The sequence below is a fragment of the Oryx dammah genome, unplaced genomic scaffold (genome assembly GCF_014754425.2).
Source record: "Oryx dammah isolate SB20612 unplaced genomic scaffold, SCBI_Odam_1.1 HiC_scaffold_17, whole genome shotgun sequence".
Classification (NCBI taxonomy): Eukaryota; Metazoa; Chordata; class Mammalia; order Artiodactyla; family Bovidae; genus Oryx; species Oryx dammah.
In genome coordinates, this window is record NW_024070201.1 from 55806323 (window position 1) to 55824026 (window position 17704).

At 42.9% G+C, this 17704-nt stretch overlaps 1 protein-coding gene across 1 annotated transcript in view; it reads right to left on the reverse strand.

Moving 5' to 3' along the window:
- Positions 1-17704, reverse strand: part of LGR4 (leucine rich repeat containing G protein-coupled receptor 4) — a 109434-nt gene that overhangs the window by 31239 nt on the left and 60491 nt on the right. The window contains exons 3-4 of the mRNA XM_040258917.1: positions 2366-2437; positions 769-840 (exon numbers count right to left, since the gene is read on the reverse strand). Of these exons, the coding sequence (XP_040114851.1) occupies positions 769-840; positions 2366-2437 (144 nt within the window). The remainder of the gene's footprint in view (positions 1-768; positions 841-2365; positions 2438-17704) is intronic.

Here is a 17704-nt window from a genome sequence, read left to right on the forward strand (position 1 = left end):
AGAACCCATCAGTCAGTGCAGGAAGTGTAAGAGATGCCGGTTAGTTCAGTTCAGTGCTTCTCAATCTTTTCTAAAATCTAGTCCCTGGGTCAGGAAGATCTCCTGGAGGGGGAAATGGCAACCCACTCCAGTATTTTTTTGCCTGGAGAATTCCATGGGTAGAGGAGCCTGGTGGACTATGGTCCATAGGGTTGCAAAGAGCTGGACACTACTGAAGCAACTTAGCATGCACGGTTTATTATAGCACATTGAATATAATTCCCTGTGCTATATACAAGGACCTCGTTGGTGAAGAGCTGAAATCTTGAATCTTCCACATCAAGCCAACTTTGCCTCGGAAAAAAACAAAAAAAAAACAAGAAGACAGCACAGGCAATTAAACTGCCATCCCTTACACATGTTCAATATCCACAGATAAAGATCTATAATCACTGTGCTCTGATGATCATTAGCACCCGGAACAGAAACCTCTGTGGCTGTTTCTTGAGTATCATGGCACAAGACTCTAGGACTTCAGTATATACACAACTCTGACTCCAAAGAGAGTATAATCCCCTGCCACATGCAACCTTGTAGCTTTCTCCCAGCCTTGGAGATGATAGGATATTTCAAAGGACATTTCAGTAACAGCAACCAGTCATTCCCATTTTTATCCCAAATAAGAGGGTTCATCTCTTCTTTCTCTAGGATTCCAGTTCTGTACTTATTTAGCAGCCTGAGTGGTCTCCTAATGATGCAAGGATGCAGAAAACCAAACAGTTTACTTACAAAGACTGCAAAGAGCTCAGTCCTCGAATGGCTTCACTGGGTACTGTTTTCAACTGGTTGTTCTGGAGGGTTCTGGAAGGAAAACTTGGGTTAGTGAATAAGAAACAATTGTGACCATTTTTTCTTAGAAGAATTTAAAACCATTTCTTAAAAAAAAAAAAAAAAACTTTCCAATAGCAAGAAAGGGGGAAGAGTCAAGGTAGAATGCATCCAAGATAAGAAAATTGCCAAAGAGTAAGAGGCATTTGTCATTAAAGCCAGAAATATAGTAGGCTGATTTCCCAAGCCACCTCCTAACACAGACCTGCTGGATCATCTGGGATTGTTTTGTCACTCTTTCTCAGAAATTAAGACACCCTAATTAATATTCATCACTGAGGTACCATGAGTGTTAACTGGGACATACAACAGATTAACTGGGAGGTAAGGACTTTCCTGGCGGCTCAGTGGTAAAGAATCCACCTGCAATGCAGGAGAAGTGGGTTTGGGTAGGGAGACACCCGGGAGAAGGAAATGGCAACCCACTCTAGTATTCTTGCCTGGGAAATCATGGACAGAGGAGCCTGGTGGGCTGCAGTTCACAGGGCTGCAAAAGAGCCAGACAGGACTGAGTGACTAAACAACAACAGGGCAAGCAAATCCACTGGAATCCCTAACGCCCAGCATTATTCTAGAAAAAAGCATCTGGAATAAAGCAAAGTCCAGAAACACCCAACACTGGGTAACGACAATCCTGCCAAGAGGACAGCAGATTCTGAACTCTTATGAACAGTGGCCATGTCCTCAGTGAATACAGGGCTGAAGTAGAAATAAAGCTTTGATTATCTAATTATCGCCAACCTGGAGAATGGAGGTATAGATCAGTAGTGAAAATGAAGTCTTTACTATTTTTGCCTAATGCCCTTCCTGGTCACATTAATCGAATGATTACCTGATTAGAATCACCACCATAGAATGGAATGGAAAAAGGCCCACCTAACTCACTGAACCAGAGAGGCTGAGTGACTTACAGATGCTTACCCAGAGAGGTAGCGGCAAAGTGGGGCTGGTGGTCGGTTCACCTGCTCTCCAATCTGCCAACCTCCAAGCTCCTGCTCCCTGCCAGGAATTTATTTCCTGATCCCTCAGAGGCTATGTAAATCATAGGCACCTCAATTCTCTTTAGCTTTAAAATGATTTTTACCATTTGGAGCTCTTCTAAGCCTTTTTGCCTTTAGGGTCAGCAAATTCAAAATTCTTATAGCTATTAACATAATAAGAGTAGAAACAATGGGGGTGGGTGGAGAGAAGCTGAAACAAAGCTTGCCAGTGAAGCTTAAATATGATTTTGATTCAGTGCTTTAGCTACACATAAAGCCCAACATTCAACTGTAATGCACTGGAGGTCAGAATACCTATTATTTAGACATTAACTTTTGTTATCTAGACCCAAGTTTGCCTAAATCACCCTCTAGCCTCCCACACTACCCATTGGCTTCTCCTTAAATCTTTTAATCCTGAACCTAAAGAAACTGTGCTTAACCTAGCTCCAAGCATGTTGACTATGCAGAAAGAAAATACACAGCCAGCTGTGAAACTCTAAAATTGCATTACTTACAGAACTTTGAGTTCTTTCAACCCCGACAAGGCCTTTGGGTGGATAAAAGAAAGGTCGTTGCCAGCCAATCGTCTAGGGAAAAAAAAAAAAGTAGCAAGAGAAAAATAGTAACTCAGATTCTTCAAATTCAGAACTCACAATAACCCAGTCTGCTACTGAAGCTCTACATTAAACACTTTTCAAACCTAACTGACATTAAACACGGACTTAAACCTTTGCTAAAGCGATCCCAAGGTTCTTCCAATGAGATAAACGCCTCTAGAATTTTTTTTTTTAAACTCCAATACAATAATTTAAACAGGCACATTTTTATTCTGGTGCGGTCAAGCAAGCCAAAACACATTAGGCCAAATTAAGTTTGCTATTCATGGCCACTCTCTGCAGCTTGCAGTGTTTTCCAAGTGCCTCACAAACACAGAGCCCTGGTATACAGCAGACAGGAGCTTTATACCGACCAGAGCAAGGAGGAATGAATGCCTTCGGGAGGCATCCTGTTACTTCTCCATAACCAAGGGCAGTATATTCCATGCAAAAGAGAAGCAAAAAGTGAAAGTCACTCTAAGCGTAACTTCCCAAACAAAAGCATATCTAAAAAAACAAATAAATTTTTTCCTAAGGAAATTTCAAAGTGACAAATTTAACTGCGAGTTAAGAGTGAAGTAACAAAAGGCTAAGAATTCCTTGGGTCCTTTGGTAAGAAAGGCACACACAATTCAGACTGAGCCCCACAATTCAGACTGAGCCCCACTTTTTCCACCATGTTCCCAGATACTCAGACATGGGAGGAAAAGTTGGATAGAAAACTTCAGGGAAAAGCAAAAAGCAGGACAGCAACTCATATAAGTAACTTATAAACAGGTGAACTGGAGGCAGATTTAAGCACAGTTGACCCTTGAAAAACAGCAGGTTTGAACTGCATGGGTCCCCATCCATGCATTTCTTTTCCAATAGTACATACTACTATACCACACAGCCCATGGTTGGTAGAATCCTTGGATGTCGAGGAACCTTGGATAAAGGATGGGGGTGACTATAAATTATCAGTGGATTTACTCATGCTGTTCAAGGGTCAGCTGTATTGACTTAAAAATGATAGTTATGTACCCAGTTGATTAAACATAGGACTTTTCCAATTTCCTGGTTCCCTCAGGGGGACTCTCCCAAGCAATGAGATTTTACATGTATGATTTTTTTTTTTTTTAGCTCTCTCCCCTTCACATCTTGGGATCACAGTCATCAAGTCATATTATTTTCTCCTTGACGGGGTCTATTTCTATTATCTTTTCTCTTCTTTCTATAAACACAGTGCCTCCCCACCCACACCCCTGAGCCTTGGTCAGCAATTCATTCACTGATTAACAAATGAGTGTCTACTCAGCCCCAGGGAGAAGACATCCTGTTCTTAGACTTCAGGTTCCCCTCTTTTTAATCTGCTCTTAGACACCCTGATTCTAGGACATAAAGATGGCTCCTTTACCCTTCGTAAACTTGAAGTCACAGAGATGTGAAACTATTTTTTAGATGCAATATTCTTTCTTGGAAGTTTTCGTCCCAGTTAAAATACAAATAGCCCTGGAAAGGATAACACTTGATCATTTCTTAGTGTTAACACAGTAATTGGCATGGAAGATGTGTGTGTGTTGGGAGGAGTGGGAAAGTGAAAGAGGACTCAGAAACCCAAAGAGTGAGTGTGTAGACTTACTTCTTCAATTGCAAGGACAATCATGCCAGGTTCCCAGGCAGTGCTACAGTTTTAACACAAGGTTCATGCTCCTAAACTAAATCCTCCCTAGGAAGCTGTCTCATCCTACACAGTTTCTCACAAGGCACCCTAGCACCTAGGCTCTAAACTGCATGTCAGTCAAGGCTATTCCTCAATCCAGGCTCACGATAGTTTACTGCAGATCACCAGCCTCATGGCCTTTCACCTCTCAGGTTTCACCATATGGAAAAGAAAAGAAGGGACTGGAGAAGATGGTGTTAAGATTTTTCAATGCTTGTATTTAAAACTATTCCTGGAGACTTCCCTCGTGGTCCAGTGGTTGAGAATCTGCCTTCCAATGCAGGGGACATAGGTTCGATCCCTGGTTGGGAAACTAAGATCCCACATGCCACAGCTAAGACCTGAGGCAGCCAAATAAATGTTAAAAAAAGTAAAACTATCCCTCCCCAGCATGTGGTCTGAGTTCTGAACTAGCCAGCTTCACCACTGTATCTTTAAATGCTTCGCCTCATGACCTAACCTTCACTTCTTAAATTCCTGACTCCAGTGTGAGTGGTGCTGAGTTGTTCAGTTGAGTCCAACTCTTTGCGACCCCATGGACTGTAGCCCTTTAGGCTCTTCTGTCCACGGAATTCTCCAGGCAAGAATATTGGAGTGATAGCCATTCCCTTCTTCAGGATATCTTCCTGACCCAGAGATCAATTTCTGCGTCTTCTGTCTCTTGCATTGGCAGTTGGGTTCTTTACCATTAGCACCACCAGTGCAGTCAGTTCAATTCAGTCTCTCAGTCGTGTCCGACTCTTTGCAACCCCATGAATCGCAGCACGCCAGGCCTCCCTGTCCATCACCATCTCCCGGAGTTCACTCAGACTCGCGTCCATCGAGTCAGTGATGCCACCCAGCCATCTCATCCTCTGTCGTCCCCTTCTCCTCCTGCCTCCAGTCCCTCCCAGCATCAGAGTCTTTTCCAATGAGTCAACCCTTCTCACGAGGTGGCCAAAGTACTGGAGTTTCAGCTTTAGCATCATTCCCTCCAAAGAAATCCCAGGGCTGATCTCCTTCAGAATGGACCGGCTGGACCTCTTTGCAGTCCAAGGGATTCTCAAGAGTCTTCTCCAACACCACAGTTCAAAAGCATCAATTCTTCGGCACTCAGCTTTCTTTATAGTCCAACTCTCACATCCATACATGACCACTGGAAAAACCATAGCCTTGACTAGATGGACCTTTGTTGGCAAAGTAATATCTCAGCTTTTGAATATGCTATCTAGGTTGGTCTTAACTTTCCTTCCAACGAGTAAGCATCTTTTAATTTCATGGCTGCAGTCACCATCTGAAGTGATTTTGGAGCCCCCCAAAATAAAGTCTGACACTGTTTCCCCATCTATTTGCCATGAAGTGATGGGACCAGATGCCATGATCTTGTTTTCTGAATGTTGAGTTTTAAGGCAACTGTTTCACTCTCCTCTTTCACTTTCATCAAGAGGCTTTTTAGCTCCTCTTCACTTTCTGCCATAAGGGTGGTGTCATTTGCATGTGTGAGGTTATTGATATTTCTCCTGGCAATCTTGATTCCAGCTTGTGCTTCTTCCTCTCTTCAAGAAAATTAGAGGTACCAAGGGAACATTTCATGCAAAGATGGGCTCGATAAAGGATAGAAATGGTATGGACCTAACAGAAGTAGAAGATATTAAGAAGTGGTAAGAATACACAGAAGAACTGTACAAAAAAGGGCTTTGTGACCTAGATAATCACGATGGTGTGATCACTCACCTAGAGCCAGACATCCTGGAATGTGAAGTCAAGTGGGCCTTAGAAAGCATCACTACAAACAAAGCTAGTGGAGGTGATGGAATTCCAGTGGAGCTATTTCAAATCCTGAAAGATGATGCTATGAAAGTGCTGCACTCAATATGCTAGCAAATTTGGAAAACTCAGCAGTGGCCACAGGACTGGAAAAGGTCAGTTTTCATTCCAATCCCTAAGAAAGGCAGTGCCAAGGAATGCTCAAACTACGGCACAATTGCACTCATCTCACACGCTAGTGAAAGTAATGCTCAAAATTTTCCAAGCCAGGCTTCAGCAGAACGTGAAGCATGAACTTCCAGATGTTCAAGCTGGTTTTAGAAAAGGCAGAGGAACCAGAGATCAAATTGCCAACATCCGCTGGATCATGGAAAAAGCAAGAGAGTTCCAGAAAAACATCTATTTCTGCTTTATTGACTATGCCAAAGCCTTTGACTGTGTGGATCACAATAAACTGTGGAAAATTCTGAAGGAGATGGGAATACCAGACCACCTGACCTGCCTCTTGAGAAACCTGTATGCAGGTCAGGATACAACCATTAGAACTGGACATGGAACAATAGACTGGTTCCAAATAGGAAAAGGAGTACATCAAGGCTGTATATTTTCACCACCTGTGTAACTTCCCTCAAAAGCTTCAGTTCTTACCATAAACATGCCTTGTGTGGTCATTAAACAGGCTGTCTTCTACTCATTGTTTCTAGCACGTTAGTCTTATAGGCCACATACAAAAGCTTCCAAGAACAGGTCTTGCATTTCACAATTCTGTCGCCACCCACAAGTGTGTCAACCCAATAGTCAGAAACTGCATTCTCAGCATTTCCTCCCGGAAAACAGATAGCATCCCAGAGCCTACCTTAGTGCAGGCTTAGGACAAGCCCTCTCGAGGGACTTTCTATACCCCAGACTCACGAATTACATTCAACTGATAATCTTCAGGGCTGGAAGGCAGTGTTCAAAAGGTCACAGTTTATAAGATGAAATTGGACCATAAGGACTAGAAGGGAGAACAGATTCCATTGTCCCCAGAAGGGCAAGTCACTATTATCTGAAAGATCAGCTTTAAAAAGCTGAATCCACCAAAAAACAAACACTGTAAACAGACCAAGGCTATCAAAGAATTTTCTCCCTACTATTGGTTTTGAATGTTCCCCTATCTATGGGCTTTCCTTGAGGAGTTCAGTCTATTGTATTGAGAAGAGGGTTTTTACAAAGTATGATTACCTTTACTTGTCAACAGAAAAGAGTGCTGAACTACAATAGCCAAAATATTTGCTTCCCTTTCCCAAGGATCTGCCTCTTTATAAACCCTTGGAAAACTAAAGGAGCCTAACCTCCAAGAGCAGGCTACTCACACCACTCTGATTACCTGATCCCTTACAAGAGTAAACAGATCAAGTGAAGCCTTCGGGAATGCACCTACCCATGTTTACCAAGCAGCTGGGTTAATGAATAATAAACACAGCAGCTTAATAAAGCCTCTGCAGCTTCAGCAACTGTTCCCTCCCAAGTCTCTTTACATTTTGCTTATTTTAAGAGCCAGTACTTCTATTTTCCCCCTAGTATTTCTTATAGTAGACACTATGGATGCTTCATGGCCAAAAACTCACACCCAGGAGAGACCAAAGTGAATAAAGAATGGGGTTAGGGACAAAGTTCCAAACTCTGGAAGGAAAAGCCTACTATGTCATGTCCCCACAGTGGTTGCAGGCACTGAGTGAGATAGTTTACATTCTTGCCTTTCAATCTTCTGCGGACAGAGGCCCTATTTCTCTGGGTCCCTGAGAGGTTAGGTGACTTGGCAGAAGTCACACAGCGGGTAAGCAGAGGGGCCAGCATTCCAGTTCTCACAGGGCTGGCTCCAAGGTTTATCTGTGTCCTTCGGCAATTCGATGCCTCTGGTGTGTCACCAAAGGTTGGGAAATAATTCCCAGAAGGTGAAACACAGTGGACCTGGGCGAGTTAATAGCTTTGGTTGAGGAGCAACAGCTCTCAGCAGAGCAGAGCTCACAGCAGGGACTGAGGCATCAGGAGCTCAGAACTGCAATTATGGAGGAATTTCCAACAGACCAACGGGGCATCCTCCCCACAGTCAGAGATGAGCAGCAGCAAAGTAGGGTAAGATGAGATCCCTGGGTGGCTAAGAGTGGCAAGCAGCAAGCCCTAAACTCATTCCGACTCTTTAGGATACAAAGCACTCTCCACTGTGCTTTTCCTCAGGCAGTAAAGGATCAGCCTGCAATGCAGGAGAAACAGAAGACCCCTGGGTCAGAAAGATTCCCTGGAGGAGGAAATGGCAACTCATTTCAGTAACCTTGCCTGGAAAATCTCATGGACAGAGGAGCCCAGCAGGCTGCAGTCCAAAGGGTTGCAAAGAGACACAACTGAGGGACTAAGCAAACCAGAAGCTGAGGACCAAGAGATGGCTGATCTTGAGGAAGTATTTGTCACCCATGGCCCTCTACTAGCAAAGGCCAGCTCCTTCCCTTTCCTGGTCTGCACACCCAACAGTTTTCTCTGTAACTCACTTCATGAGGACCTACTGGCTGGCTCCATAAAATTTTTAACTAGACAAATGATGATATTTGTATCTTTTACTATTATTGTGATGATTATGAAGCACTAAAGACGGGGGGGGGGGACCTCATTACAGAAGAGGGAAGTGAAAAGTGGTACCATTTTCTGCCACTAACGGTGGGCGGCCCCAGACATCACCACCCCTCCTCCCTCCGTCTGCACCCGCTTCCCCCCACCGCAGCTCATCCGTCTCCAAAACACATAGAGAACCCCGTGGAAGGTCTCAATCCGTCCATTCTTACTTTCCCTGCTTTGCCACCCGAGTCTAGACCCTCCTTTTCTTCCTCCTGGATTACTGCCATGAGCCTCCATGAGAGTCTTGCCTCAAACCACTTCATTGTAATACTGGGAGATCTAAATCTTAAAAAGCACAACTGAGCATTTCTCCAAATGCTTCCCCCCGACTACAACTGAATCAGCTAGACCTTCAGTATGATCCTCTCCTTTCTCACCTTATTCCTGAATGTTCCTTGTATCCTACGTTTTAGTAACACCCTGCTTTCCCACCTCAGATCCTCTGTTCATGGCACTGCCTTCATCTGAAATACCCCACTCCACTCTCTGCCAGCTGAAAACCTTATTCATCACTGCAAGCTGGATGTTACCATCAATGTGGAACTTCTATGATATCCCCTTCCCTGGATTCCACAGATTATCCTAGACGAAGCTCTCTCATTGGGTGCATTTTATTTTGCCTCTGGTTATTAAGTTGGTGCATCTCCTTCAACTGTATTTAGGTACCGTATGGACAGGACTAGATCATATTCATTTTGGATCCTCTTGTGTGGGACCTTCGATGAAACAGAGCCTTGGTGTTTGCTCTAATGCCTCAACTAAGCCCCAGTATAAGACCAGATTCAAGAAAAAGGTAACACTGCTACTTTAGATGTGGGGAAAAGCTGACTCATGATCTGACTTTTCTACACGTTTTCTCCTCTTGTTTCATTGCTACTCCCCCACTCCCCTCCACTCTCCTAACAGGACAGAACTACTTGGCTTGATCTGAAAGTGCTACAGTAACAATGTTCTTTCTTAACATGTTCTGGTAGTATATTTTCTTAAGCAAGAGGGGTGGACCTTGAATATGAGAACAACAGTCTCCTGATCAACACTGTTATCTCAACACAGGCTGGGGTTGTGCACCCGATCACACAGAATTAAAACGAGTCTAGCAGGACTTCCAATGGGGACACGGTCTACCTCAAGGCAACTCCTATTTATTCTGCTTGTTACAACAGTCCCAGAAGCAGAGTCGGAGAGGAGAGAGACAGACAGAGGGTGGAGGCGAGGGAAACAGCAATCCATTAGCCTTCCGCACTCCCACCGGACTTGGAACTGTTCCAGGAAACAGGATACAAGTGGCTCAATGAATAATGTCTTTCTGAGTCTGTTTTGGGTGCATTTATTATTCATAAGGACCAAGGATTCACATTCGGGGCTCCTTCTAGGGGAGGCTAGAGTTTGCAATTATATTCTTGATTCTTAATGCACATGCTACATGATATTTTCTATCTGCCAACCCTCCCAGAAGTAGGAAAGCTGGACTGGCCCTGGTTAATGGACACTGATCCACGGTTATCCATGCCAGAGGGTTCATACCTTCATGAGATGTGCTGAATTAGACTGGGATTTCTTCACTTGGGAAGCGGTTTAAAAGAAACACGAGAGGCGGGTGTGAACTAGAGGGTACGCCAATTGGTGTTATGTCTCTGAGAAGTGCCTGGATTTAGGTTTCTTCTTGTCTGGGACAGAAATGTCATTGTGGCCATTTGGCTGGAATTCCAGCCGGGAAAACAGTAGGGTAAGGACTGCACTATCCACACTCACTAGACACATGGTCCGAGCTGGGGGAGGGAGAAGAAGGGGTCAGAAGCTTCCAGCAGCTGTTGTGAGAAGCCCTGGGGAGGAATGAGAAGAGGGAGGCAGACCCACTGCAGCAGGAAGGCCCAGGCCTGAGCACACTCTGCACGCAGACAACAGCCAGCCTGGCCAGTGGCAATTTCTCTGTCACCTGGTGGACAGGTCCCGGCCGGAGGTTACAGAGCCACAGTCTCCCAGCCACTCATGTGCCTTCTGCTCCTCTGCCACCAGGTGGTCTGACCTTGGGGCAAGTCCTGAGAGGAAAGAACTGTGAGCACCACCCTTCCCTTCAAGGGGCCCCCACCGATCTAACCCCCCACGGCCACAGCTCCTTGCCTCCTTCACCATTTCTTTCCACAGCTACATGTCCCCACCCAACAGAGCCGCATTCAAAGCCACGCACATGACCTCTTGCAGGTGGGACCCAAACACCTCCAGGCTGCCCCTCCTGCGATGCCATTAAATTCTCTCAAGCGGGTGGATCTGCATGGCGTCATGCTCCGTGCCAAGTACAACAGACGCAACCACCAGCCCATGACTCTGCCCTCGGAGATGGCATTTCCAGTTCAACACTGAACTGGGCAAGGAAGGCCACGGGAGAGCATCCAACAGGAGGTGAGCAACCGTCTCCTATTAAATATAATTGGACATCAGCAAGACCCAAAATGTATGCAACAGTTTTGAAAGAGAAAAAAAAACTTATAACGCATACCTCTAATAAGTCCTTAATCATCTATTTATTTGTATCTTAAGGCCCTACTATGGGCTCAGAACTCTGCTGGCTCCTGTGAAAACTTAAGAACTCAAGAGGTGGGTGGGGAGGGCGGGGTAGGAGAGAGACTTGCTTTTATTAAAAAAAAAAAAAAAAAAGACAAAACACTGGCAATCTAGTGATTACAACTCCAGTGGTGGGAGCTCGGGCTCAATTCCTGGTTGGGGAACTAAAATCTCATGCTGAGCAGGGTGGCCAAATATTAAAAAAAAAAAAAAGAAAAAGAAACGGACTGTGCCCTGTTAGGGATATTTGGTATCAGTACATCTTAACAAAAACTAACATTTGTGTAACAGTTTATATTGTCATTACCCTACTGTGTCGTAGTGGGCCTGCTCTTATTATTTTTAACAGATGAGAAAAGTGAGCCTCTGTTTCCTCTGTGCTTTGTCTAAATTCCTACAGCATAGCTAAAGAATGTAAATCTTATTTTTTCTTGGAGGGGGCACCCGGATATGAACCGGGGACTTCTTGATGTGCAGAAGAATGTAAATCTTAGAAATTGTATAAGGTAATCAAAATAAAATAATGGAAACTCTAGAAACAGAACCATGTTGTTTTGTGTTATTTTCTACAAATGACTTTCAAAGGACCAAAGTACATGGCTCTTTTCCTAGCAAATACAGAAGGCCAGCAATTGACTAGCATCCTTGATAGGTCTCCTTGGACATGCTTCCTACCAAGGTTAAATAAACTTTATCTGATACAGTAGAGCAGAGAGTCCTGAACCCACTAATAATGTTTTACCCTATTTCTTCTCTTACCAGGGAAGAATTTTATACTTTCATATAACTTTCATAGATGTATATATAAAAATTAAATGTTTTATAAACATGCCTGTACTAAGAACTCTCATTATGGAAATTCCCAAGGTTTTTAATGTAGTCTTCCTTCACAGAGAAGGGGAAAACTATTTCATATACACACACACATATATATATATATATATGTAAAATATTATGTATTTCTGTTTAAATATACAAAAAGAAAAGCAGCAATGCTTAATCAAAAATAAGCTTGTCCTTGTTAAAACTCAGGATATAGCCCATTTAGAACTCCACCATATACTAAAAGAAGCTTCATTCAATTCAAAGAAACTTAAGTTATCCCGGCACCCAAGACCCTTTTATATATGCCACTTCCTTGTATAGTCATTAACCCATAGAAGGCTTTATTTTATAGGCAAATCAATAAAAACCCTGGCAACAGTTACAATTTCCTGAGCAAAGTTTATCCTGACAACCCAGTCATTTATCTTCTGGCACTAAACACACAAAGTATCCATCCATATGAGGAAACATGTTACAGCGTAAGAAAAAAATTTACTGCTGACATAACCAACAAATACTGACCTTCTACTATAAGCCAAGTACCACAGGTAGGGCAAAGTAAGTACTGAATTTTCCCAAGACATTTCTCATTTCTTTTAAATAAGGATGATTCATTCAACATAAACCTTCAATGGAATGCAGTTTTTATACAGGCTGATAAGGTTTATTACTTCAATAAACTCAAAATAAGAAGAGATCCTTTGTCTTAACCCTTCCGTCAATTCCAAATTCTCAAAGGTGGTCACTGTCAAAGGCCACACGCAGCAGAGCAGTGACAAGGCGCTGCCCTCGGAGGAGAGTCTGTGGAACTGAACAGATAGGTGTGGACTGACACACCTAGAGCACGAAATAACAAGGCATTCAATCCGGTGCTAAGTGGGGAGGAGCAGAGAAGGTGCAAGGGGAATCTGAATAAGGAAGCCCAGGGAAGGCTTTTTAGTAGCAGAAGGGGCTCAAAACAGACTAGATAAAATGAGTAAGACGTGAACAGGAGAGAGAGGAACCATGGCACATACTGTTGGTTGCCTACCAAATACCCAGCCGTGCCTTTCTGGCAGAGCTTAGGTTTGTTTAAATGTGACTCATCTCCATGAGTAAATTCTGATTGGTCTTAACCAATCATGCTGAGAAAAGAAATTACATATAAATACTAAGAGAAGAGTTGAGAAGAATGAACAACAAAATGTTAACCATAGGTATTTCCTATGGTAAGATACAGGTCATTATTTTTCCTCCCTTCTCCTTATTTTCCAGATTTTAAAAATTGAGTACCCATTAATTTTAAGATTATTTCTTTACAAAGCCAACTACATCAATGATACAAGTATTTTTAGCATGTCTAACATAATCTTTGGAGAAGGCAATGGCACCCCACTCCAGTACTCTTGCCTGGAAAATTCCATGGACGGAGGAGCCTGGAGGGCTGCAGTCCATGGGGTCGCTGAGGGTCGGACACGATTGAGCGACTTCACTTTCACGCATTGGAGAAGGAAATGGCAACCCACTCCAGTGTTCTTGCCTAGAGAATCCCAGGGACGGGGGAGCCTGGTGGTCTCCCGTCTATGGGGTTGCACAGAGTCGGACCAGACTGAAGTGACTTAGCAGCAACATAATATTTGATGTATACATAAAAGCCAACAGGGGCAAATGATGAACAAATTCTGAATTGAAATTCTACTACAGAATAAATCATGGCTTGACCAAGAGTAGACAATACATGAAAGAAATGACTTTGCCTATTTCCTTACTGGAAAATTCAATCATGCTCGTAGAATATTAAAGACATTTTCACTTACTTGTAGACAGTACTACTTTTAGTCAAAAAACAAATAATTAGCTTTGATTAAACAGGTAAATGCGCCAGCGAATTATGGTTTCATTAGCCTCTCTACACTTTGTGAATTCCATGTCAAACACTGTAACAATGAACTGTTGAGTCTCCTGCTTGTCTTCCCCTAGTTGCTTATGAAATACTAATGTAAACCCCAATTCTGAGTATACCACATGTTCTATTGCCTCTACTTCTAAGCTGCTAAGCACTGTAGGACAAAGTTTCAGAGCCTGTTGTTTCCACTCTAAGTTCTTTGGGAGGCTTGTTCTTCACTCCAGGTGGTCCTAGTGGGGATAAGTTGAGGACCCAGGATGGACCCTACCAACCCAAAGAGGAGAGTGACTGGTTCAAGGACAGGCACATGGGACAGGTCTGGCCAACTAAAGTCATCTGGAGATTTTGCTGCTAAAAGCAAAAAGGAAGATTTTACATGCTCATCTTGGATCTCAAGATGCAAAGACTTATGTGGGGCTGTTGAAGGTTATTTCACCCATTATATGGAGACAGGGTAAACAGCACAGGAAAGAACAAAATCAAAACCTGAAGCTGAGACATGGAAAGCACGAGAAAACTCTCACGACTGTGAAACCCCGAGATCCAGGGCCATCTGAAGCCAACTCCATCGCTAGACTTCCTAGATCTACCTGAAACAACAAATCCTCTACGACGCCTCATCTGGGGTTCTGTCTCTTACACCCTGTGGACTCCTGTCAGGTCATGGACGTATTTCAAACATCATCTTCTCTCTCCACACCAGAAACTACCTACTAGCAGTCCCCAAATGCCTGCTTTAAGATGAACTTCTTTACCCCGAAGGCACTCTCATAACCCTCAGTAGAGAGGGCTCTTAAAAAAAAATGAACTGCAAGGCCTTTTGTTATGATCTGGCTGTAGGCACCTTTCTCCAGCACGTCAATGTCGATCCTTCATTCTTGTGAAAAGCCTCCCCTCCCACAGCTCCCAGAGCACGGTTCTGCCCCAGTTATCCTGCTCCTCTGGCACTTGCTCTTCTTCCCACACCCTGATTCAAGTGTTTCCCAATGAGTTGGCTTTGGCCCTCTTCCCTTTCCTTCTGCCCTCTCTCCTTGGGCAAGCTCTTTCTACCTAATGTTTCCAGTAATCCCCTCAAAATAAAAGACTCTAAAATCTATACCCATGAAACTCCATTCTAGAATCCCCCACCCATCCATCTCAAGTCTTGACTCCACATCTATATTTCCAGATGTCCCTATGCCTCTCTCACCTAAAATCAAGCTGTATAGTCAAATTGCACGTACTATCTTCTCTTCTGGACCAATTTCTCTTACTGCATGGTCTTTAGTTTTTTGTCAAAATACCACCAAACTCCTGGTAATCTACAAGTGAAGTGCTGGACTGGACTTCCCTGGTGGTCCAGTGGTTAAGACTCCATGCTCCCCAATGCAGGGGGCCGGGTGCGATCTCTAGTCGGGGAACTAGATCCCACAAGCCTCAACTAAGAGTTCGACTGCTGCAACTAAAGATCCCGCATGCTGCAACTACAAACATAAATAAATAAAATAAAAGTGAAGTGTTATTGACAACAACCCCTGCCATCCCAGTTGAGACATCCTCTTGAGTCTATTTGCATAACACCTTAGGCCAAGTTCCCTCTTCCCTCTTACTATCTTTCATCTACCTGAGTTCAGAGTCTCATAGTTCTCACCTGGACTACTGCCATTATCATCTTCGTCTGTTTCCCTGCACTCACTCAGTCCCAAGCATCCTACTCTGTACTATGAGATTACATTGATATGATGGAAGGTCACGTCTGACCAAGTCGTTTCCTAGCTCAAAATTCCATAGCCACACAACACCTGACCCTCCTCCACGAGTCTGCCAAGAAATGTCCTCAGCTTGGCCTTCGACTCCTTTCAAGGTTTCCTTCCCAGAATATCCTTTCAGAAATCCTTTCTAAAATCAAACCAACAGAAATCCCTTCTAAAATCAGACCAAACACAGCACTCCTTCTTCCTGTCCCAGTTTAGTTCCATATCTTTGCTCATCCTCCTTTTTCCACATCTCCTCATGAATAACTCTGCCATCCCTTGAGGCTCTCTCTAGAAATGCCAACTCTTTGATGAGGCCTTCCTTAATCTTTTTTGCTAGAAGTTATTTCCCTTCCTTTCTCCTTTGAACTCTTGTAACTTTACTACACCATTCATCTCTCTTGAAGGCAAGAACCTCAGATGACTTCAACAATGCACACAGCGCTTTACCTAACACAAGTCTGATGAATCAATGAATTGTCTAATGAAGTCTTTCCTTGTCCTTTTCACATCTACACTGTCAGATGTGGGATTGAAATCAGACCCATTACTAACAGGCTATATGACCTTGGGAAATCAATCTCAAGAAAAATTCAGCTTCCTCATCACCAAAATGGGAATACATATAGCCCACAGAGTTTTATGAATTCAAACAAAACAATCCTTGCTCTCGGAGGACCTGTCTGGTACATAGAAGGTCCAATAAGTACAGGATCCCTCCCATTTCTCTTCTCACCGTTATAACCGAATCTGAGAGGTCCCCATATGACACACAGGGAAGGGTATGAGTCGGAGAGCACCCATATGCCTCTGTGAGATGACTACGTAGTTTCCAACAGCAAATGTAGGGATCTTCACTACCAACGCATCCTACCAAGGCACTATAAAGTGGAACAAGAGAATTCCAAGAAAATATTTTTGAACTGTCAAATATCACAGTCAAATTTATCAAAAATCACAGGGGGAAATTACTGCAGTTGAAAAAGCTTATCTGAGAAGCCTTCATCAAGGGAGTAAATGTTAAGTGAGTCAAATGTTAGTTTGGAAGCAAAGGAAATTCCTTGTAAATACTGGAAGAGAACAGAGTCTGCTACTTTCTAGAACTCTAGACAACCCAGTAAGACTATTTGAGACTACTTCTGCATCTCAGATACAAAAGGTGATAGGACATAGTGGGCATGGCGTTGAACTAGGTAGGTCTAATTCTGGCTCAGATGCATACTAACTGTAGCACTTGGAACATGTCACTCATCTACTGTTGAGCCTTGATAGTCTCATCTATAAAATGGTATGGCTAGACCAGAAAACCTCATTCTAGGAAGATCTCTTTGTTAATAAGTTTTCTGTTCAACGACCTTACTAAGGGATATGTTAGGCAGCCAACCATCTTTGACAGTTAGCTTGGGACATACTTAGCATTATAGATCAGAGTAAATAGGTGTCCTCTTAAGCTTCTTTCCAATCCTATGCCTCTTGAGACAGTATCACAGCTTAGAAATTAAGATGAAATACTTGAATCAGATCGACATGATCCTGGCTCTGCTATTGACTAATGACCTAGTGATCAGTCAATAGCAGAGCCAGGATGACCTAAAGCCTCCTTGTCCACATCTATAAATTAGCATGATGATATATAAGAATCTCGTGAGCAGTAAACCAGATTATATGCTCTAAGTTTCTTAGTACGTAATAAACTCTCAATAAATTTTGGCTGCCATTATTATTGCTATTGAACCCTAAAATAACTTCCTTTTGCTAGGCTTGACCAATTTTAATTATATACAGTAACTCAATTAGAGACCATAAAACTTAGCTTTAGAAAATCAAAATGGATTACCAAGACACAGCAACTTGTGGTTCTAAATGTATCCTGAACCAGAATTCTACTTTTTTTTTTTTTTTTGCTAACAAATATTACTGAGCAAATAATACATAGGCATCTAGTTTTCTGTTTGACAACTGCACTGCAATTATTTAAACAAATATCCTTGTGTTTTTGGAATAAACAATGCACTATTTAGAAGTAAAGGAGAATTCAATGATTACAACTTACTTTCAAATGGTTCTGAAAAAAATGTACACACATTTTATAGTGTCTGCATGTACGTTTGTGTGCGTGTGTGTGTTCAACTATTGGCTAAATTAAAATATTT